Source organism: Cervus elaphus, chromosome 15 (assembly GCF_910594005.1).
Source record: "Cervus elaphus chromosome 15, mCerEla1.1, whole genome shotgun sequence".
Lineage (NCBI taxonomy): Eukaryota > Metazoa > Chordata > Mammalia > Artiodactyla > Cervidae > Cervus > Cervus elaphus.
In genome coordinates, this window is record NC_057829.1 from 28,528,390 (window position 1) to 28,550,837 (window position 22,448).

General features: G+C 36.2%; 1 protein-coding gene across 1 annotated transcript in view; it reads left to right on the forward strand.

Moving 5' to 3' along the window:
- The window catches only part of MCU (mitochondrial calcium uniporter), a 206,310-nt gene that overhangs the window by 153,813 nt on the left and 30,049 nt on the right, over window positions 1-22,448 (forward strand). The window contains exon 2 of the mRNA XM_043925016.1: window positions 3,565-3,634. Coding sequence (XP_043780951.1) covers window positions 3,565-3,634 — 70 coding nt within the window. The remainder of the gene's footprint in view (window positions 1-3,564; window positions 3,635-22,448) is intronic.

Genomic DNA, 22,448 nt, shown 5'->3' on the forward strand with positions numbered 1-22,448 from the left:
GAATTACATATGGAGATACAAATAAGCAAAAATAGCAAGGAAAATTCTTAAAGGAAAGTAATAAGGGAAAATACCCCACCCTGCTAGCTGTAAAAAATAAAGCTAGAAAGTTAAAACGGTGGCTCACTTGGTGAAGAATCTGCCTGCAGTGCAGGAGACTTGCATTCTATCCCTGGGTCAGGCAGATCCCCTGGAGAAGGAAATGGCCACCCACTCCAGTACTCTCCCTGGAAAATTGTATGGACAGATGAGCCTGTAGTCAGTGGGGTTGCAGAAGTCGAGCATGACTTAGTGAGCAAACCACCACTAGAGCATGAACATTCAGATCATTGGACAGGAAAAGATCCAAGTTGATGTAGGTATTTGGGAAATTAAAAAGGTAGCATTTAAAATAAGAGGGAAAATGAATTATTAAATATAAGGGATAGCTATGTTATCATTACAGGTAAGTTGGATTGCTACTTCTTAACTGACTAAAATTAATTCCTAATAAGTCAAAGTTTAAACCTGAGAAAGTAAACTAAAGGCCATGGAAGAATTTTATAATATTCTCAAAGTACGGAAACCTGCTAAGATACATGACACAGGCCCCTTAAACCACACAGAAAAGATTGAAAAGTTTGACTCTTAAAACATGAAAATCGTGTTCTTACAAAAATGCCATTAACAAAGTAAAAATAAAAACAAGGAAATTTTTATAACCAAAGGGTTTTTGGTTGACCAAGGGGTAATTTTCTTAATATTTAAAGACTTTCTACAAAATATTCAAGACCAAGATCAAGATTCAAAAAATGGCAAAAGATGTAAATACTTTGTGCATAGGAAAACAAATACAACTAACTCTTAGATTAAAATATGTATAAATTATCACTCAATACAAAACAAATGCAAATTACAGTTGTGGTGAAACTGTTCACCTGCAATATTGGCAACATAACAAAGTTTGATAGTAGTCCATTGTTTAGGAGGGCATAGAGACCATTTAGTGGTCTAATTCATTTAGTGAATTAGAGTATATTTGTTAGGTATGTGAATTAATATAACCTCCATGAAAAACAACTTGGTAATAGCTTTCAAAAGTTGAAGAGCACATATCTTTAACCTAGCACTTTCTCTTGAAGTATTTTATTCTCGGATGTCTGTGCCCACATGTAAGGATATTCATTCGAGTATCATGCTCATGTTTAGTTGCTTCGGTTGTGTCTGACTCCATGGGATTCTCTGGAAGGCAAGAATACTAGAGTGGGTTGCCATGCCTCCTCTAGGGGATCTTCCTGACCCAGGGATTGAACCCAGGTCTCCTGCATTGCAGTCATGTTCTTTCCCATCTGAGTCACCAGGAAGAATCAAGTATCATGTATCTATTGACAGACAACCTTTTATTATAATGTAATAAAGGGACAAATGACTAATGGGACTATAGCATGCTACCATTTGCATTTTTTAAAAATCTCCACAAATGTTTAGACATATATGCGCACACACACACACACACACACACACACACACACACACACACACACACACACACACACAATAGTGTCTGATAGACTATCCAGATTTAACCAGTTGCCTCTGGAGAGGAGAACTGAGCAGCTGGGTCACAAGGATGGAAGGAAGACCAATATTTTGTGTAAAATAATTAATTTTTTTAGTTTTTGTTCTTTTGAATTTTGTATCATAGACTTGCTTTTTCTGGTCTAACTAAATAAGATAACTTAAACATTTAAAATAAAAGCATCTTGTTAAACCATAGCTAAGCATTGTAAGAATTGATACTTTCGAATTGTGGTGCTGGAGAAGACTCTTGAGTCCCTTGGACAGCAAGGAGATCAAACTGGTCAATCCTAAAGGAAATCAATCCTGAATATTCATTGAAAGGACTGATGCTGAAGCCGAAGCTCCAATACTTTGGCCCCCTGATGCAAAGAGCCGACTCATTGGAAAAGACCCTGATGCTAGGAAAGATTGAGGGCAGGAGGAGAGAAGAGCTGCAGCAAAGGATGAAATGGATCACTGACTCAATGGATATGAACTTGAGCAAACTCCAGGAGATAGTGAAGGACAGGGAAGCCTGGCGTGCTGCAGTCCACGAGGTCACAGAGTTGGATAAAACTTAGATACTGCACAACAACAAAGCATCCTAAAGTTATAGTTGAGCCAATTGAGACCTACAGAGGACGAGATCCAGGCCCTGTGTATTTTGTATAGAAGATGGTTAGCAGTATTGAGGCCTGGGTTCTAATCCTGATTCTGATATGTGGCTCTTTGTAAGTTACTTTCCCTCTCTGAGTCTCCGTTTTCTCATTAGTAGGATAAGAGTTTGGACTCATCTTCCTTTTCAAAACATCTTTATGGAGCTAAGGATTCTTTGGTCCCCATTAAAAGTGTTGAAGCAAAGGATTAGGATTGCAGGATTTCCCAGCACACCTGTGTTTAACCAGAGCCTTCTTTGATCTCTGAGTAAAATTGAGTTTAACTAAATATTTTGAAACAAAAAGAATCTGAAAGTGGCAGTCTACACTAAAGTTGTTATGTATATTAACTTAAAGATTCTCAATGACGGCATCAAAACATTAATGTGTAATGATCAGCTGTGAAGTCTCAAGTGATTTAAGTGGTTTTTTTCATTTTTAGAAAACAGTCTTGCATTCTGCATGCTTTCTTGAGCTGGTAAGAGGTAGGAATTTATGATACTAACTTGAAAGATGTCTGTTATACGTCATGGTCTTGTTAGGTGTGCATTGTCTTAGAGTCCTAAATGTTCTTTGTTTGGATTCTTGGAGTGGAATATAATATCTGGCTCTGAGGCTAATATGTTGGTTTTTAGTCCATTAATGTGTTCTTTTCTTCCTCCTTTAATACTTTTTGAGGCTAGGGAATTAAAAGGTACAAGGGGATAAATTAAGCATTTAGCAAGTCATAAACATATTCAATAATCTTTCTGAACCTTAGTTTGAGAGCCTAAATTCTAAACCTAAATCCACAATGACACTACTTTTTGAGGAAGTAGTAAAGTGGATATTAGTGTGAGTTCCTCCTAATATTCAGAAGATGATAAGGATTAAAGACTCCAGGAATGAAGTTACCTGACCAAATTAAAACAGAAAAAGGAGAGTAAACAGAAAGACTAGATGTCTACCCAATAATAGTAGAGTAGTGATATAGCTATTTAATAACTGTCTTATTCCTAGTAAGACATAAAGGAAATGCAGGTCTAAAAACTAGTAAGAGGAACAAGAAACAAAGTTTTGTTTAGACTTGACAGTGCTTAAAACCAGTATTAAGTGTTTAAAAAACTAGATGAAAAAACAGTTTGTATGGGTGTCTGTGTGTAAATGTGTTTGTATGAAATCTTGAAATAAACCAAAATGTGCATCACTAACATCTTAGGATGAAAAGAGTTTGAGAGACTTTTCCTTTATCTGGATTTTTAAACTTTTCCGCTAAAGAATACATATTATTTAAATGATTTAAAAGCTGTTATTTATTATATTCATACACATATGCATATAGCATTTGTTGTGTGCCCTGACAAAGGACGTGTCTTTTTCTATTTTCTAGGTACACCAGAGGCTCTCTTCTTGGCCTAATTTGGGAGTTGTTTATTGCAGTACTGTTGTGCCCTCTGATGGTGAGTTATGGCAAATTTTTTTAATGTCCAGTGGTTTTTTTTTTCTTTCTGTTTCCCATTCTCAGATTGTCGTACAAATTTATTTTTCTTAAAAAATAGGCCAGAATCAAAACAATTGGAGAGTTTATAAAGAGAAAATTTCTCCAGTATAAACATATTGTTCATAGTGATGAATCCTCTCAGCTTTTGCTGAAGCGTTTCACTTAAAAACTTCTTGTTTTTATGCTATTGTCTAAAATTGTTAAATATTTGGTGTATCAATAAACATATATTCATTAAGCTATGTATATTCAGTGGCAACTAAGTCACATTCCAGCAGGACTCTTGTACCAGTTTTATTACGATATTCAGTGGCAAATAATTTGAACTAATGATTTTATATTGAAATTTTTATTATTAATTCTATCATGTAATACAGTTACTATTATCCTATGTACCAATCTGTATGTGCTACGTGCTGTGCTTAGTCGCTCAGTCATGTCCGACTCTTTGCAATCCCCGGACTGTAGCCCACCAGGCTCCTCTATCCATGGAGATTCTCCAGGCAAGACTACAGGGGTCATATCTTTCAATAATTTAACAATAGTAAAGTTGTACTGGTGTGTCTGGCTGAATGTCATCCCAGGACATAAATGCTAGTATGTTGACTCTATGTTGTTGTATGAGGGGTTGAAGACAATATTTTTACAAAGGTAAAATGATACATACTTTTGAAAAAGTTGCTCCCAAAATTCCTACGAATACTATTGTCCTTCTTAAGAAAATCAACTTGTATTACTTATGAAAAAACAGAAGCAGAAAATTATTTGATTTAATGCAATTTGTTGCCCTTTCTACTGTCAATTTATGTACCTTTCTTATTTAGTACTTCTGTTAATCTTACTTTAAACTGGTATAGCATATAAGAAAACTCTGCTTAACACACAGCTACTTCAACAGAATTTAGCCACCAATAGTAAACATCTCTCCCATTGTTCATTCTTCACTACTGTCACGGTTACTGGGTCATGTTCTATTAATATATCAAATGAGGGCTTGATCCTCTTTTTTAAAAAACATGCAAAATCCAAAATACTACATTATTAACCTGGCAGACTGTAGTCCAGGGGATCGCAAAGAGTCGGACAAGACTGAGCACACACACACAAGCAATAATATATATACATTATATATATATGTAATATATATACTGCCTCTCAGTAATTGCTTATTAGTTTTGTTGTTTGACAAATGTTCTAGTTATGACTATGATAGCTGTTGTAAAATATAGAGTATCTTAAATGTTTAACCTCCCTACCAAAGCAATCTAAAAGGTTCTCAATTTTACTTATGTCATAAATACTTTTGAGGATCTGGTAAAAGCTTTACATTCTCTCTCGAGAAGAAAATTTTATATACACATAGGAAATGTTACATACAGTTTCTTAGTGATACAGGCTCTCTCAGCCCAACTCACGGAATCCCTGGTCTCATGAACCTCAACTCAAGAACTGCTTCGGCCACATTGTGCACATACGCACATCCCTGTGCCCATGCCCGTGGTCCCTTTCATGAGAGGTGTTATGCTTAGAGGTTGTGTTTAGGTTTGTAATCAGGATTTGCATCCCAATTTTCACTTTTAAGCCTTGGTTTAATCTTAGACAAAGTAATTACCTTCTTAAAACCTCCTGCCTTATATGTGAAATGGAGATAGTAATAATTACTACCTCCAAGAGAAAAATGTACTTATCCAACAAAAACTCTTATTGTATAAAGAGTGGTGTGTGTGTGGTAGCGTTAAAAAACCTTAATCAAAACAATGTGATTTAGGGCTTCTCATTTTAATTTTTCTATGCCCCAGATCCTCCTTTGTAAAATGACTATCTGAAATTTTTATGATTGTATGGTTTATAACCTATTTAAAGGCTTTCAAAACTTTCAGGGGTTCCCCTTCATAGTAATGAAAATTAAGGATTAAAAATGAGAACAATTCTGCTATAGACAGGTTGACTATATAATTTATCATCCAACCCAGGACACGTTTGAGAACACGTGGAGGACAACCAGAGTTGTCCTGACAGTTCTAAATGCAGTAAGCCAGGACATATCTTCACTGTAGGTAAGCTGAGTAAGAAGCCAGAAAAATAGTCTCCCTAGCTGCCTTCATTTCTCTATCCAGAAATGTAATGCTACTTAATTAGCCTTGAATTGAGAGCTGTGACAGAAAGAAATGTTGTTTTGTAATTAACAAAAAATGTAAAATTTCCGTACAAAAATTGTTTGAGGATAAATTTTAGCAATGCACAGTTATCAAAATTCCTGTTTAATAACAAACAATAATCTGTTTAACCCACATATAGATAATATATATAAATTCTTAACCTAAGTAACTAGATATATGCCCTAGTTTTTTACTTTGTTTTTTGTCCCATTACTTTTTTTTATGTATAAAAAAGCTTTATTTATGTATATTTTATGTACCATGAAATTCACCTATCATCATGCAAGCATAATAACAATCCAGCTTTAGAGTATTTCCTTACCCCTAAAAGTTCTCTTGTTCCTGTTTTGCAAGCAGTCCCTGCTCCTACCCTAAGCCTTAGGCAAACACTAATCTGCTTTGTCTCTCTGTAGTTAAACCTTTTTTTAAATGTCATATAAATGGACTCATTCAATATGTAGTCTTTTGCATCTAGCCTCTTTTACGTATCCTAATGCTTTTGCGGTTTATCCATATTGTAGCATGGTTTGAAGGTCTTTGTTTTTATTGCTGCATAGAATTCTAATATATGGAAATAATGGAAATACACATTTTGTTTTTTCATTCACCAAATGAAAAACATTTGGATTGTTTTCCATCTTGGACTATTAAGAGTAATACTGCTATCAACATTTGCGTATAAGTCTTTGTATGGATATATGTTTTTATATCTCTGGAGTAGATACTAGGAGTGGGATGTCTGGGTCGTATGGTAAGTATGTGCGTAATTTCTTTATTGCAGTTTAGTTGATTTACACTGTTTCACGTGTACAGCAAAGTAATTCAGTTATACATACATATGTGCATTATTTTCAGATTTTTCCTATTATATGTTATAGATATTGAATATACTGTCCTGTGCTATTCAATAGGTCCTTGGTTTTTTATGTATTTTATATATGATAGTTTGTATCTCTTAATTGCAAATTTCCAATTTATCCTTCCCCCTCTTTCCCCTTGGGTGCAAGTGTGTTTTCTATGTCTGTGAGTTCATTTCTATTGTGTAAATAAGTTCATTTGCATTTTTTAGACTCCACATATAAATGATATCATACAATATTTGTCTTTGACTTACTTCACTTAGTACAATAATCTCTAGATCCATCTGTGTTACTACAAATGGCATTGTTTAAACTTTTTGTGGCTGAGTAATATTCCATTATGTATGTATGTATGTATTTATATATATATACCCCACATCTTCTTTATCCACTCATCTGTTGATGAACATTTAGGTTGGTTCCATGTCTTGGCTATTGTAAATAGTGCTGCAGTGAACATTGGGGTGCCACTCATCCGTTGATGAACATTTAGGTTGGTTCCATGTCTTGGCTATTGTAAATAGTGCTGCAGTGAACATTGGGGTGCATGTATCTTTTCAAATTAGAATTTTCATTTTTTCCATATATATATGCTCAGGAGTAGGATTGCTGGAACTTGTGGAAACTCTATTTTACTTTTTTAAGGAACCACCTTAATGTTCTCCATAGCTGATGCACCAATTTACATTCACACCGACAGTGTAGGAGGTTCTCTTTTCTCTACACCCTCTCCAGCATTTATTATTTATAGATTTTTTGATGAAGGCCATTCTCACCAGTGTGAGGTGGTACCTCATTGTAGTTTTCATTTGCATATCTCTAGTAATTAGTGATGTTGAGCATCTTTCCATGTGCTTCTTGGCCATCTGTATGTCTTCTTTGGTGAAATGCCTATTTAGGTCTTCTGCCCATTTTTTTAAATTGGGTTGGGAGTTTTTTGGTATTGAGGTATACAAGCTGTTTGCATATTATGGAAATTGATCCCATTTTGGTCAATTTGTTTGCAGATATTTTCTCCCATTTTGTACATTGTCCTTTTTGTTTTGTTTATAATTTCCTTTGCTGTGCAAAATTTTAGGTTTAATTAGATCCCATTTGTTTATTTTTGTTTTTAGTATTCCAGGAGGTGGATCCAAAAAAATATTGCTGTGATTTATGTCAAAGAGAGTTCTACCTAAATTTTCCTCTAGGAGTTTTATAGTATCTGATCTTATATTTAGGTCTTTAATCCATTTTGGATTTATTTTTGTATATCGTGTTAGAGAGTATTCTAATTTTACTCTTTCACATGTAGTTGCCCGGTTTTCCCAGCACCACCTACTGAAGAGACTGTCTTTTCTCCTTTGTATTCTTGCCTTCTTTGTCCTAGATAAATTGACCATAAGTGTATGGGTCTGTTTCTGCGCCTGCTATCCTGTCCCACTGACCCATGTGTCTCTTTTCGTGCTGGCACCATGCTGCTTTGGTGACTGTGACTTTGTGGTACAGTCTGAAGTCAAGGAGCGAGATTCTGCTAGCTCCGTTCTTCTTTCTCAAGGTTGTTTTTGGCTATTCAGAGTCTTTTGTATTTCCATACAAATTAAATACTTTTTTCTTCCAGTTCTGTGAAAAATGTCACTGGTAATTTGACAGGGATTGCATTGAATTTGTACATTGCCTTGGGTAATATGGTCATTTTAACAATGTTGATTCTGCCAGTCTAAGAACACAGCTTATCTGTACAACTGCTTGTGTGGTCTTCAGTTTCTTTCATCATGTACTTAACTTTTTAAGAAACTGCAAAACTGTTTTCCAAAGTGGCTGTCCCACTTTGCATTCCTACCAGCAGTATTTAAGTTTTCTAGTCTCCCTATACCCTCCCCAACACTTGGTGTAGTCACACTTCTTGATAATAGACCTTCTAGTGGATTTGTAGTATTATTTCATTGAGGTTTTAATTTGCATTTCACTGATGATCAAGATGTTGGGCATCTTTTAGTGTACTCATTAACCATTCAAATATGTTCTTCAATGAAGTGCCAAACTTTTTGCCTATCTAAAAAAATTGACTGGCTTCTTAGTATTGATTTGTATGCATTCTTTATATATCCCAGAATTTTTCACATTACTTTTAAAATAATTTTGTGGGAAAGGGTAGATTTTTTTAAAATCATGTTTTATTATTAATGGCTATTCATATACAGTTGGAAATTCTATATTTATTGTCATCATTTATATTGAGGGCATAAACATACCCCACCACTGTCTTTCCTTCTAGCTTTTAAAAACCTAACAACAAAAAGGAAACACAAGTAATAAAATCACAAAAAATGATAGAAACAGAAAACCTCAGAGTTTTAATGTGGGCACACTTCTCACCAACCTAGATGTGAGATTGGGAAAGCTGAAACACCTTATTTTGCCATTTTAAAAATATATCCTACAGCTTGAACTTTTTTTTGGTAAGTAGGAGTTTCAGTTTGAAGTACCAAAATATGGTTGAACTTGTTGCATCACAAAAGTCTTTTTGAAGGCTTTTATAAAACTGACTTTCACATTGCTGGGAAAAACAACCATGTGAACTTGGAAAGATGTTTAAACTTTATTTGCTGACAGTATTTAAACTGGGTTAGTGTGGAGCAGTGGAGAAGGAAATGGCAACCCACTCCAGTGTTCTTGCCTGGAGAATCCCAGGGACGGGGGAGCCTGGTGGGCTGACTTCTATAGGGTCGCACAGAGTCGGACACGACGAAAGCAACTTAGCAGCAGCAGCAGCAGCAGCAGTGTAGAGCAGAGGTAAATTTATATCACAATTCAGATGATGTCATCCATTCTAGGATTGCTATCATTTATTTCAATATTTTGAAGTAAGTTTTGAGGAAATCGGAGACTATGACATTTCCCTCCAGAATGTGACTTGGTGAAACTACTGATATTGTTTTAAGGAGATAGTTTCCAATTTTTGTCTGTTAATATACATTTTGATACAAAGAAAAATCCCTTATTTGTGATCTCTTATGGAAATAAGAAAAGCTGTTAACGTTAATGGCTATCACCATCTTTGAAATAGTGTTTCCAAAATAACTACCAGGATGTTTTTTTTTTTTTTCCTCTAAGAAAGATCTTGGTACTCTGTGAACAGATGGCACATCTTCCAAACTTAGCAACATGCATGCTTTTATGACCTCAGAGAAGAAAAGAGCTCTATCCGTTGCAACAATGCATTGGTTTTTTTCATTGGCATTGAAGACTTCCACCATCCCTAAAAGAGGCCTTGCCTGCTACCATAGAAGTAGTCAATATTATGAGAACAAGACTTTGTGAGAAAAAGAATAAAAATATAAATTCTCCTTTGCTAGATTAAACTTTGGACAGGAGTTTTGCTTTTTAAGAGAAGAGAAAGTTTATTACAAGGGAGTGTTTTTAGTTATGTCTTGATTAACTTGGGGGATGTTTGGGTCTTTATGAATGAGCATAATCTTCCAGTTCAAGACCTTACAGTCATTATTTTGTACTTGGTAGAAAACTCATGAACCCTTTTAACCAAGCTATAGCTCTGAAATAGATAGAAGTAGACAACCTTGTGATTTTTCAGCTGCTGGAGAAAGTTTCTCTCTAGGCTAGTCATGAATGGAAAGGTTTGTCAGTTTCTCTGTAAGAATTAGAAAAAACTTAAGCTCTTGAAAATTACTTCCACTCAGAAACCTTAAAATTGGAACTTGCATTTCCAGTCATTTCACTATTTGGTCTGCATCAAAACAGAGAGTGATATAAATTCAATTCTAAGAGTCTTAGAAAAAATCTTAGGTTCCTTACACATGCTTAGCCAAGCATCATCTGGCGAAGTGAACTATGAGAGTTGTGTTACCATATACCTTTCCCAGAGTCTCTGAGTTTTTACAGCTTCTTTTCATCAAAACAGAAACACACAACCTTTTAAGATATCAAAGGTAATATTCAAGTTCAGTTCAGTTCAGTTCAGCTCCGTCATGTCCGACTCTTTGCGACCCCATGAACCACAGCATGCCAGGCCTCCCTGTCCATCACCAATTCCCGGAGTTTACTCAAACTCATGTCCATCAAGTCGGTGATGCCATCCAGCCATCTCATCCTCTGTCGTCCCCTTCTCCTCCTGACTCCAATCCCTCCCAGCATCAGGGTCATTTCCAATGAGTTAACTCTTCGCATGAGGTGGCCAAAGTATTGGAGTTTCAGCCTCAGCATCAGTCCTTCCAATGAACACCCGGAACTGATCTCCTTTAGGACAGACTGGTTGGATCTCCTTGCAGTCCAAGGGACTCTCAAGAGTCTTCTCCAACACCACAGTTCAAAAGCATCAATTCTTCAGTGTTCAGCTTTCTTCACAGTCCAACTCTCACATCCATACGTGAATACTGGAAAAACCATAGCCTTGACTAGATGGACATTTGTTGGCAAAGTAATGTCTCTGCTTTTTAATATGCTATCTAGGTTGGTCCTAACTTTCCTTCCAAGGAGTAAGCGTCTTTTAATATCATGGCTGCAGTCACCATCTGAAGTGATTTTGGAGCCCAGAAAAATTAAGTCTGACATCTATTTCCCATGAAGTGACGGGACCAGATGCCATGATCTTAATTTTCTGAATGTTGAGCTTTAAGCCAACTTTTTCACTCTCCTCTTTCACTTTCATCAAGAGGCTCTTTAGTTCTTCTTTGCTTTCTGCCATAAGGGTGGTGTCATCTGCATGTCTGAGGTTATTGATATTTCTCCCGGCAATCTTGATTCCAGCTTGTTCTTCCAGCCCAGCGTTTCTCATGATGTACTCTGCATATAAGTTAAATAAGCAGGGTGACAATATACAGCCTTGATGTACTCCTTTTCCTATTTGGAACCAGTCTGTTGGTCCACGTCCAGTTCTAACTGTTGCTTCCTGACCTGCATATAGGTTTCTCAAGAGGTGGGTCAGGTGATCTGGTATTCCCATCTCTTTCAGAATTTTCCACAGTTTATTGTGATCCACACAGTCAAAGACTTTGGCATAGTCAATAAAGCAGAAATAGATGTTTTTCTGGAACTCTTGCTTTTTCGATGATCCAGCGGATGTTGGCAATTTGATCTCTGGTTCCTTTGCGTTTTCTAAAACCACCTTGAACATCTGGAAGTTCACGGTCCATGTATTGCTGAAGCCTGGCTTGGAGAATTTTGAGCATTACTTTACTAGTGTGTGAGATGAGTGCAATTGTGCGGTGGTTTGAGCATTCTTTGGGATTGCCTTTCTTTGGGATTGGAATGAAAACGGACCTTTTCCAGTCCTGTGGCCACTGCTGAGTTTTCCAAATTTGCTGGCATATTGAGTGCAGCACTTTCACAGCATCATCTTTCAGGATTTGAAATAGCTCAACTGGAATTCCATCACCTCCACTAGCTTTGTTTGTAGTGATGCTTTCTAAGGCCCACCTGACTTCACATTGCAGGATGTCTGGCTCTAGGTGAGTGATCACACCATTGTGATTATCTGGGTTGTGAAGATCTTTTTTGTATAGTCCTTCTGTGTATTCTTGCCACCTCTTCTTAACATCTTCTGCTTCTGTTAGGTCCATACCATTTCTGTCCTTTATCGAACCCATCTTTGCATGAAATATTCCCTTGGTATCTATAATTTTCTTGAAGAGATCTCTTATCTTTCCCATTCTGTTGTTTTCCTCTATTTCTTTGCATTGATCTCTGAAGAAGGCTTTCTTATCTGTCCTTGCTATTCTTTGGAACTCTGCATTCAAATGGGTATATCTTTCCTTTTCTCCTTTGCTTTTTGCTTCTCTTCTTTTCACAGCTATTTGTAAGGCCTACTCAGACAACTATTTTGCCTTTTTGCATTTCTTTTCCATGGGGGTGGTCTTGATCCCTGTCTCTTGTACAATGTCAAGTTAGCATGTTCCAAAACCAAGCCATTATGTGACTTTTTACAAGCCAAACAATACCAGTCTTATAATTGAAACATCCTTTTATACAGAATTAAGGTTTATTTTCTGTTTTAATTTGTAAATTTTTATTTTTTTAAAAAAAACAGAAAATGACTGTTACTTGTTTAAAATGAGGAAAAATGCTTCAATTTTTGTTAACATTTATTTTAAAAACATGGCAGTATACTAGTCTGCTCACTAGTAGTCTGCCATAACAAAATACTGTAGACTGAATAACTTAAAACAACAAAAATTTATTTCCTCACAGTTTTGGAGGCTAAAATTCCATGATCAGGGTGTCAGCATTGTTAAGTTCTGATCAGAACTCTGTTCCTAGCTGGCAGATGGCCACCTTCTCACTGTGTTTCCACCTAGTGAAGGTGTGGGGAAGGCTCTTACTCTTCATATATAGCTGTTGTACTATCAGATTAGCACAACAGATTATCAGATTAACTTTATCTTTTCCTTTCACCTTAATTACCTCTGAGTGATCCTATCTCCAGATAGGCACATGGGGAATTAGAGTTTTAAAAATACAAATTTTGGAAGATCACAATTCAGTCCATAACAGTTAATATGAAGGAAATAATTTTTCAATGCAACAGATGTGTTGTATCTAAAATTTTTATGTACAAATTGTTTGAATTTTTTCAGGAACTAGGTCTAAGGCGGGAATCCATACCTTCTTTGGGTTGTCGAGGAGGTCTGTTATCCAGAAATACCTAGGAACAGGAATTGGTTTATATAATTTATGCTCTTTTTCTCCTTGTTGCCCTCGGTGGAACAAGTCATTTTTTTTCTCTTGAGGTTTAAAGTTTTGACTGGAAATTTTCTCATGGAAATTTGTATGGCTTTAGACTTTAGCTTTTTAGACTGTAGATTTTAGAAAAAGCAAGAAAAACTACCAAGGAAAGCATTTTTCTATATCTTCATTGAATCTTCTCAACCTCCTTGTGAGTTATTAGAATCTCTGTATTAAAGGTAAGGTGAATGAGTTAAGGGTATATTCAGTAATGTGCCCATACATTCAGGGTGTTTCCTGTGGTAGAATTTGAGATTTTCAGGAACTGTTTTCAAATCTGAGATTCCAACATCTATCATTCTTCTACTGTACTTTACTCTCTGTACTTTAGGATTGTATTCCACTTTACACCATCCAGAAATTAAAGTGGGTCAAAAGTCAAGGATTAATGAAGTTATTTTCAAAGCAGCACCATGAAAATAATTATTCTTAAAAAAGAAAAAAATGCTAGGGCACTACATTAGGACAGGATTTTATTTTTACAAAACAATATAAAATATTTAATTCTCATAATGAATAGATGAAGGATGTGGATGACCTTTTATTTAGCCCAAATGCTTTTGACATTTGTGATAGATTAATTATCTTCATAAACAGATTTTAAAAGAAACAGATTCAACAAAAGTTATATAGGTTTTTCTACTATTTGTAGACAAAAAAAGATGCACAACTTGAGAGTTGCAAATTAAGTTTTATTTGAGTCAAAATGAGGACTGCAGCCTGGGAGACATCACCTCAGATAGCTCTGAGAAACTGTTCCAAAGAGGTGGTGAGGGAAGGTCAATATATAAGATTCTGGTGAAGAGGGAGTTCATTGCAATCAGCGTTTACTTTACAAAAGATTTCTACTAGTCACGAGGAGCAGATATCGTCATTTAATGATTTAGTGCTTTTCTAGATATGAAGAAATGCAAGGATTGGGATGATGAAATCAGTTCCTGAAAATATCTAATTATCTAAAGCCCTGTTCCACCAGATTCTGTGGCACACTGAGAGCCTCACTCCACCCCGAACTCCCTCAGCGGGTGTTGAAGGTCAACAGTTGCAGCCTCATAGGCTTCCATCTCTGCAGAGACGGATAGCAAAAGCCCTTGTTGTTGTTCGTCACTATCAATGGTCTTTGTTGTCATTGTTGTTGTTCTTCAGTCATTGCTAAGTCATGTCTGACTCCTTTTCAACCCCATGGACTGCAGCATGCCAGGCCTCTTGGCAAGTGCCAATTTGTAGTTGACATGTTTAACATAAGACCAATAATGTATGTCATGTGCTCAGCCATGTCTGACTCTTTGTGACCCCATGGACTGTAGCCCCATCAGGCTTCTCTCTCCATGGGATTTTCTAGGCAAGAAAACTGGAGACGGTTGCCATTTCCTCCTCCAGGGGATTTTCCTGATCCAGGGTTCAAATCCGGGTTTCCCACATTGCAGGCAGATTCTTTACCTTCTGAGCCACCAGGGAAGCCCAAAACCAAAAATACCATGTATTTTTTAAAAGGTTTATAATTCTCTTTCCACAAATTTTATCATTTAAGCCTAGCAGTAACTTTACATAACTGATTTTTACATAGTTCTACAGAGAGAGGTTCAGTTGTACAAACACTAATTCACCTTAGGTTCACAGTGATTTCACTAAGTTTATATTGCCACTTGGAAGGACCCAACAGCTGGATTTATCAAACTACTAAATTTATGATCCTAGACTTCCCAGGTGTTCCAGTGGTTGAGAGTCCTCCTGCCAGTGCAGGGTACATAGCTTCAATCTCTGGTCCAGGAAGATTCCACATGCCATGGGGCAACTAAACCCCTGTGCTGCAACCCCTGTGCTGCCAGCTCTCTAGAACCCAGGAAGCGCAACTTCTGACGCCCTCACACTCTAGAGCCTGTGCCCCACAGCAAGAGAAGCCACCACAATGAGAAATCCATGCACCATAAGAGGAGTAGCCCTTACTGGACACAACTAGAGAAAACCTGCGTACAGCACAGCCAAAAATAAACAATTTTTTTAAAAGAACTAATAAATGAATTCAGTAAAGTTTCAGGGTAAAAAATTAATGTCTAGAAATCTGTTGCAGGAATTCCCTAGCAATCTAATGGTCAGGACCCTGCAATTCCACTGCAGTGGGGGGTGGCGGGAGAGGTGGGTTTGATCCCTGGTGGGGAACTAAGATTCCAGAAGTCATGTGGTGCAGCCAAAAAAAAAAGCAAACACTATTGTGTTTCTATAAACTAACAATGAACTATCAAGAAGAGAAATTAAGAAAATAATCTCATTTATAATTGCATCAAAAATAATAAAGTACCTAAAAATAAATCTAACCAAGGAGGTAAATACTTAGAAAACTAGAAGACTTTGATAAATTCCAGATGACATGAACAAATGGAAAGATATACCATGCTCATGGATTGGAAGAATTATTCTTGTTAAGATGATCATACTCCCCACAGTAATCTACAAATTCAGTGCAATCCCTATCAAAATACCAGTGGTACTTTTTTTTCTTCTACAGAACTAGAACAAATAATTCTAAACTTCATATGGAAACATAAAAGACCCCAAATAACCAAAAGAAAACATTGGCAGTACACTTTTGACATAGGTCTTACCAATATTTTTTGGATATGTATCTTCAGAGAAGGTAAACAAAAGCAAAATAAACAACGGGACCACTTCAAACTAAAAAGCTTCTGCACAACAAAGAAAACTATGAACAAAATGAAAAGGCACCCTATTGAGTAGGAGAAGATATTTGCAAATGATTTATCTGATAAGAGGGTAATATCCAAATTATATAAAGAACTCATACAACTCAACATCAGAAAAGCAAACAACCTGATTAAAAATTGGGCAAAAGACCTAAATAGATGTTCCCCCAAAGAAGACATACAGATAGCCAACAGATAGACATACAGATAAGACACATGAAAAGATGTTCAGTATCACTGATCATCAGGAAAATGCAAATCACACTACAATGAGATATCACTTATACCTGTCAGAATGGCTATTACCAAAAAGGAAATAACAGTGTTGAGGAGAATGTGAAGAAAAGGTGGGAATGTAAATTGGTATAGTAACTATGGAAACCAGTATGGAGGTTCCTCAGAAAAATTAAAAATAGAACTACTATAATATGATTAAGCAATCCTACTTCCAGGAATTTTTTTTTTTAAGAAAATAAAAACACTAATTTGAGAAGATACATGTACCCTTATGTTAATTGTAGCATTATTTACAGTAGCCAAGATATCAGAGTAACCTACATGTCCACCAATAGATGAATGGATAAAGAGGTGGTATATATGTACAACAGCATATTCCATAAAAAGGATGACATCTTGCCATTTGGGACAACATGGATGGACCATAGGAATATCATCTAACCTTGCTGTACTTTATTGTTCTCAGCTATAGAAGAAGGGCAGGCTTTCCAGCTAGCTCAGTGGTAAAGAATCCACCTGCCATTGCAGGAGACACGAGTTTGATCCCTGGGTCAGGAAGATCCCTGGAAATGACATCATTTCCCATGGTAAAGGAAATGGGGTTGCAAAAAAGTTGGACATGACTTCATGACTTAGCAACAGTAGCATAGAAGAACAGCCCTTATAGTCTGTATGATTTCTTTAACCCTCACTAAAATTCTTTTATTGTATTTCATACTCTTAACGCAGAATAGTAGAGAAAAAGAGAAAGAAAAGAAATAGATGATGGCAAGGTCATAAGCCACTGGAATCATCTATCATATAAAGTTCAGTTCTAAGTATCTCTGCAGAGAACACCCTAAATGTGCTTCCTTATTATACCTTTTCCTTTTTCATAGTTAATCTTAAAGAGATATACAGTTTTGTTGAAACCAAGCAAGACCCTGTGGGTCTCCTGTGTACAAATCCTTTCTGGGTCCCCATTTCTTGTTTATAGAAAATAGGCTTCATTCAGCCTTCTATGTTCTAAAGAGCTGATTCAAACAGTTGCTAATCAGGGAGCAGAGGGAATGCAGAAACAAAGGAGGAGCAATCAAGAAACAATAGGGCAGCCTTGGGGCAGTATATACATATAATATGAATCACATGTATATCCATATAATATTTTTGAGCTCTTCGGCAGGAACTGAGACCCCCACCCAGGTGAAAGATGGTAACTTCAGACTGAGCACATGATTCCTGGGGCACCACCCAGTTACCTCACCATCAACCAATCAGAGGAAAGTCAAACCCTGCAGCCCTCACCCCAGACTTTGCCTATAAAAACTTCTCCCCCAGATTCCTTAAAAAACTAGGAATAAAACCGCCATATGACCCAGTAATCCCATTCCTAGGCATATACCCTGAGTAAGTCAAAATTGAAGACACATGTACCCCACTGTTCACTGCAGCACTAGTTACAATAGCTACAACATGGAAGCAACCTAGCTGTCCGTCAACAGATGAATGGATAAAGAAGTTGTGGTACATATACACAATAGAATATTACTCAGCCCTAAAAAGGAATGCATTTGAGTCGATTCTAATGAGGTGGATGAACCTAGAGCCTATTATACAGTGAAGTTAAGTCAGAAAGAGAAAGATATACTCACACATATATATGGAATCTAGAAAGATAGTACCAAAGAATTTAATTGCAGGGCAGCAGTGGAGAAACAAACATAGAGAACAGATTTATGGACATGGGGAGAGGGAAGGAGAGGGTGAGATGTATGGAGAGAGTAACGTGGAAACTCACATTACCATATGTAAAATAGATAGCCAATGAGAATTTGCTGTATGTCTCAGGGGCTTTGTATCAACCTAGAGGGGTGAGATGGAAGGGAGGTTCAAGAGGGAGGGGACATATGTATACCTATGGCTGATTTCATGTTGAGGTTTGACAGAAAACAACAAAATTCTGTAAAGCAGTTATCCTTCAATTAAAAAATAATTAATAGTATTTATAAAAAAATACAAACCTCTCCCCCTAAACCATTGGGAAGTTTGGGATTTTTGAGCCACCCATTTTCCTTGATGGGCACTCCAATAAACCTTTCTCTGTACCAGACTTTGACATTCTTTGACATTTCAGTTTGTTTGACCTCACTGTGCATCAGGCACACAAACTTGTGTTCAGTCACAGTGTTCATAAAATTATATATTTTAGAGGAGATTTTGCTAATTATTTTTAACACTGATTAATTTTCCTCCTACGAATTTTAACAGTTGGTTAAATAACTATAGGACTTTTTCTATAATTCTCCCAAGCATTTTTAAAATATTTATTTAATATATTACTTCTTTAACCTGATATCTGTTGTCCTTGCAGTTCTCTTTTTACTCTGGAAAATTCCTTGCCTTTTAATTTTTATGCCTACTTCAGTTGTCATATTCTGTCTCTCAGTATTTATATTGGATGCCCCATAATTTCTAGGTTTCTTTGAAGTACACTGCTCCAGAACATACTTTAGATTATTTCTTATTTATTGAAATAGAAATCAGAGCAAAAGATTTTTTTAACCAACCAAAAAGGTACTTGATGCAATTTGCATTTGAAAAGAATATTTAACTCTAGAGAATAGTAGATGACAGCTGTCATTAGCTTGTAAATTCCCATTGTGACTTCAGTACAACCAACAGCCATTTTGTATATTATTAAACTTGAGGAACTTTGATAATTGTTATTCTTTGGTTGCAAAACAAGAAATCTAATATTTGCATTACAATCGCGTGTGTGGGAAAGGAGGAGACCTGGGGATTTATTTCAAAAGCGGTATTATATTAAAGATTTGTTAGTTCTGAAATGTGCTATCTATGCCAAGTTTTTCAAAGCTTTCATATTTAACTCCTTTTAACAACTTCATAATCTTAAAGAAAAAAGTTAAACTGAGTGATAAAAACCTTAATTTTGTCTGTTTACTTTGTCTCAGTTATTTTGAAACAGTAATCCCTAAGCACTTACCCATGAAACTGATATATTAGTGAAATCTTCCATAGTTTATGTATTTAAGATTCACAGATTCCTATCTTTTATTTTAATTCAACTCTGACTCCTTCTTGAAATCTGTGGTTGAATATTTTCACATGTAGAAAGAAGACTGGATGGTGGTGAGGGAGAACAACAGGTAGACAAGTTAATCACCTAATTTCATGACCCCCATCATCATTACTGCTTATAGAACAAATAAGAATATTTATGTTACTGGCTCTGACTTTAAGGAAGCAATGGATGGCTAAGGATTCTTTTAAAAATGAGAAAGAAAATGACAACAATTTCAAGTTATTTTAGGTATTGAAAACTTTAGATGGTACATACTATGTATTAACTTTATATTACTATTTTGGCCTCATTTTCCTTAGAAAACTCAGACTGTCCTTTTGGAAAGAATAAATAGAGATTTATGACTGCTTTTTTTTTTTTAATGTAAAAATTCAAATCATGTATCCACAAAGCATTAACTGCTGTGGGAATTGCTATCCTGCTGTTAACAGCTAGAACACCAGATAAAAACACATGAAAATACTGTTTTTAACACTGGACAATAGGCAAGACAGGACTTTGATCTGAGGAAAGAGAAGCAAGTGAAATTAACCTTACATTGCTTCAGCTCACAGTCTGAGGCTTTGGTTAAATTCTGAGCCACAAAGCCAGGCACAGCTTCCCAGGAGACAGCAATTACCAGAAGCTGTAAAGGAGAAGGAAGCGGCACCCCACTCCAGTGTTCTTGCCTGGAGAATCCTGTGGACAGAGGAACCTGGTGGGCTGCCATCTATGGGGTTGCACAGAGTCGGACACGACTGAAGTGACTTAGCAGCAGAAGCAGCAGCAGAAGCTGTAAAATGAATAACTCTTAGTGCTCATTCAGGGCCAGAAATCATTTGACTTCTCGCCAGCTAGAGAGGAGAGGCATCACTGACTACATGAACATTCAGTAGAGACTCCCAGAAGAAGCATAACTTGGAAGGGGGGCCAAATTTGCTCTAGAATAAACGATTCTCTAGATTTGTCTTAAAAGACTCGAGAGGATCAAGCTAATATGCAGTAACTATACAACAAAATCCAGCATTCAGCAATGTAAAAGTCACAATGTCTGATCTCCCGTCAAAAATTACTAGGCATATGAAGAAGTTGTGGGGTTGTGGGTGGGGGCAGAAATTAGTCAACAGAACCAGACCTAGGAATGATGGAATTAACAGACAAAGATTTTAAAACAGTTATTATAAATATGATTCTTATATTCATGGAAAGAAAAGAAAAAACATAAGCATAATACAAAGAAAAATAGAACAATAAACAAATGGAACTTCTAGAGATGAAAATATGTATGAAATGAAAACCAGTATGGATGGAATTAATAGCCGATTAAATACTACAGAGGAAAAGATCATTGACATTGAAGTACATAGCAATTAAAACTATCCAAAATGAATCTGAGAAAACTGAAATACATGAAAAGAGCTTCAGCGCCCTGTGCGACAGGACCACATGGTATGATACGAGTGTAATTGGAATCCAGAAGGAGAGATGTGGGAGACGTGAAAAATATTTGAATAACGGCCTAGTTTTTATAAATTTGATGATAATGATGAGTCCATAGACCTAAGAAATTTGACAATTCCCAAACAGCACAATCATAAAGAAAACCATAGAAAAGAACATTATAATCAGATTGCTGAAAACCAATGATAAAGAGAAAACATTAAAAGCAGCAAAAGGGAAAAAGACATACTACATACAAAGGAACAAAGATAAGAATGTACACAAACGTATAACATACTGTATAAACCGGAAGTTCTTTAGAGTACTGGGAGGAAAAAAAAAAAACCTAGATTTTTAAACAGCAAAATTGTCTTTCAAAAATGAAGAAGAAATAAAGACTTTTTCAGACTTAACCAAAACTGAGAGAATTTATTGCCAACATATCTGCCCAACAAGAAATGTTTAAGGAATCTCATGAGACAAAAGGAAAATGATACCAAATGGAAATGTGGATTATGCCAAAAAAAAAAGAGGAACACCAGAGGGTAAATATGTACATAAATATCAAAGACACTTTGCTCATTTTGAAATTTTTCAAATATAATTAGTTGTCAAAGTAAAAATAGTTTGTGGTTTATAACATATAGAAATAAAATGTAGAACAGTAGCACGATACAGGGGAAATGGAAGCATATTGTTGTAAGGTTCTTACACTCTCTCTAAAGTGGTATAATACTACTTGAAGGTTAACTGTGATAATTAAAGATGTATACTGCAAACCCTTGAGGTGGGTTCTGCAAACCCAATAGGCCAAGTCCCGTGCATTCCTTAATTTTGTAAATAAAGTTTGTTGAAACACAGCCACGCATATTTGTTTACATAGTGCCTAGGGCTGCTTTTGTACCACAGTGCAGAGTCTTACGTTGCAACAGAGATCTTATGACCACCAAAAACCTAAAGTATTTGATATCTACCCTTTATAGAAAAGCATTGCCATTACTTGCTGTAGAGTAACCCAAAACCATGAAGAGGTACAGTTAATAAGCCAGTTTGTTGTTGGTATTGTTGTTTAGTTGCTAAGTTATGTCCAACTCTTTTGTAATCCCATGGACTGTAACCCACCAGGCTCCTCTGTCCAAGGGATTTCCCAAGCAAGAATACTGGAGTAGGTTGCCATTTCCTTTTCCACCGTATCTTCCCGACCCAGGGACCTAACCTGCGTCTCCTGCATTGGCAGGCAGATTATTTACCACTGAGACACCAGGGAAGCGCATAGTAGAGATTAAATGTAATCATAAGAATACTCAGTTAATCTAAAAGAGGGCAAGAATAGATGGAAAGTAGAAGAAAGAATTGAGTCAAGAAAAGTAGCAAGATGGCAGACTTATACATAACCATATTTATAATTTATTAAATGCAAATGATATACATACTTTAAAAGACAGAGATTGTCAGATTGGGTAAAATAGCAAGACTCAACCATATATTGTCTGCAGGAAACCTACTTAGAATATAAAGACATGGGTAGGTTAAAAGTAAAAGGCTGAGAAAAGGTATACCACAAAAACATGTGTCTACTCAGAAACTTGTAAGT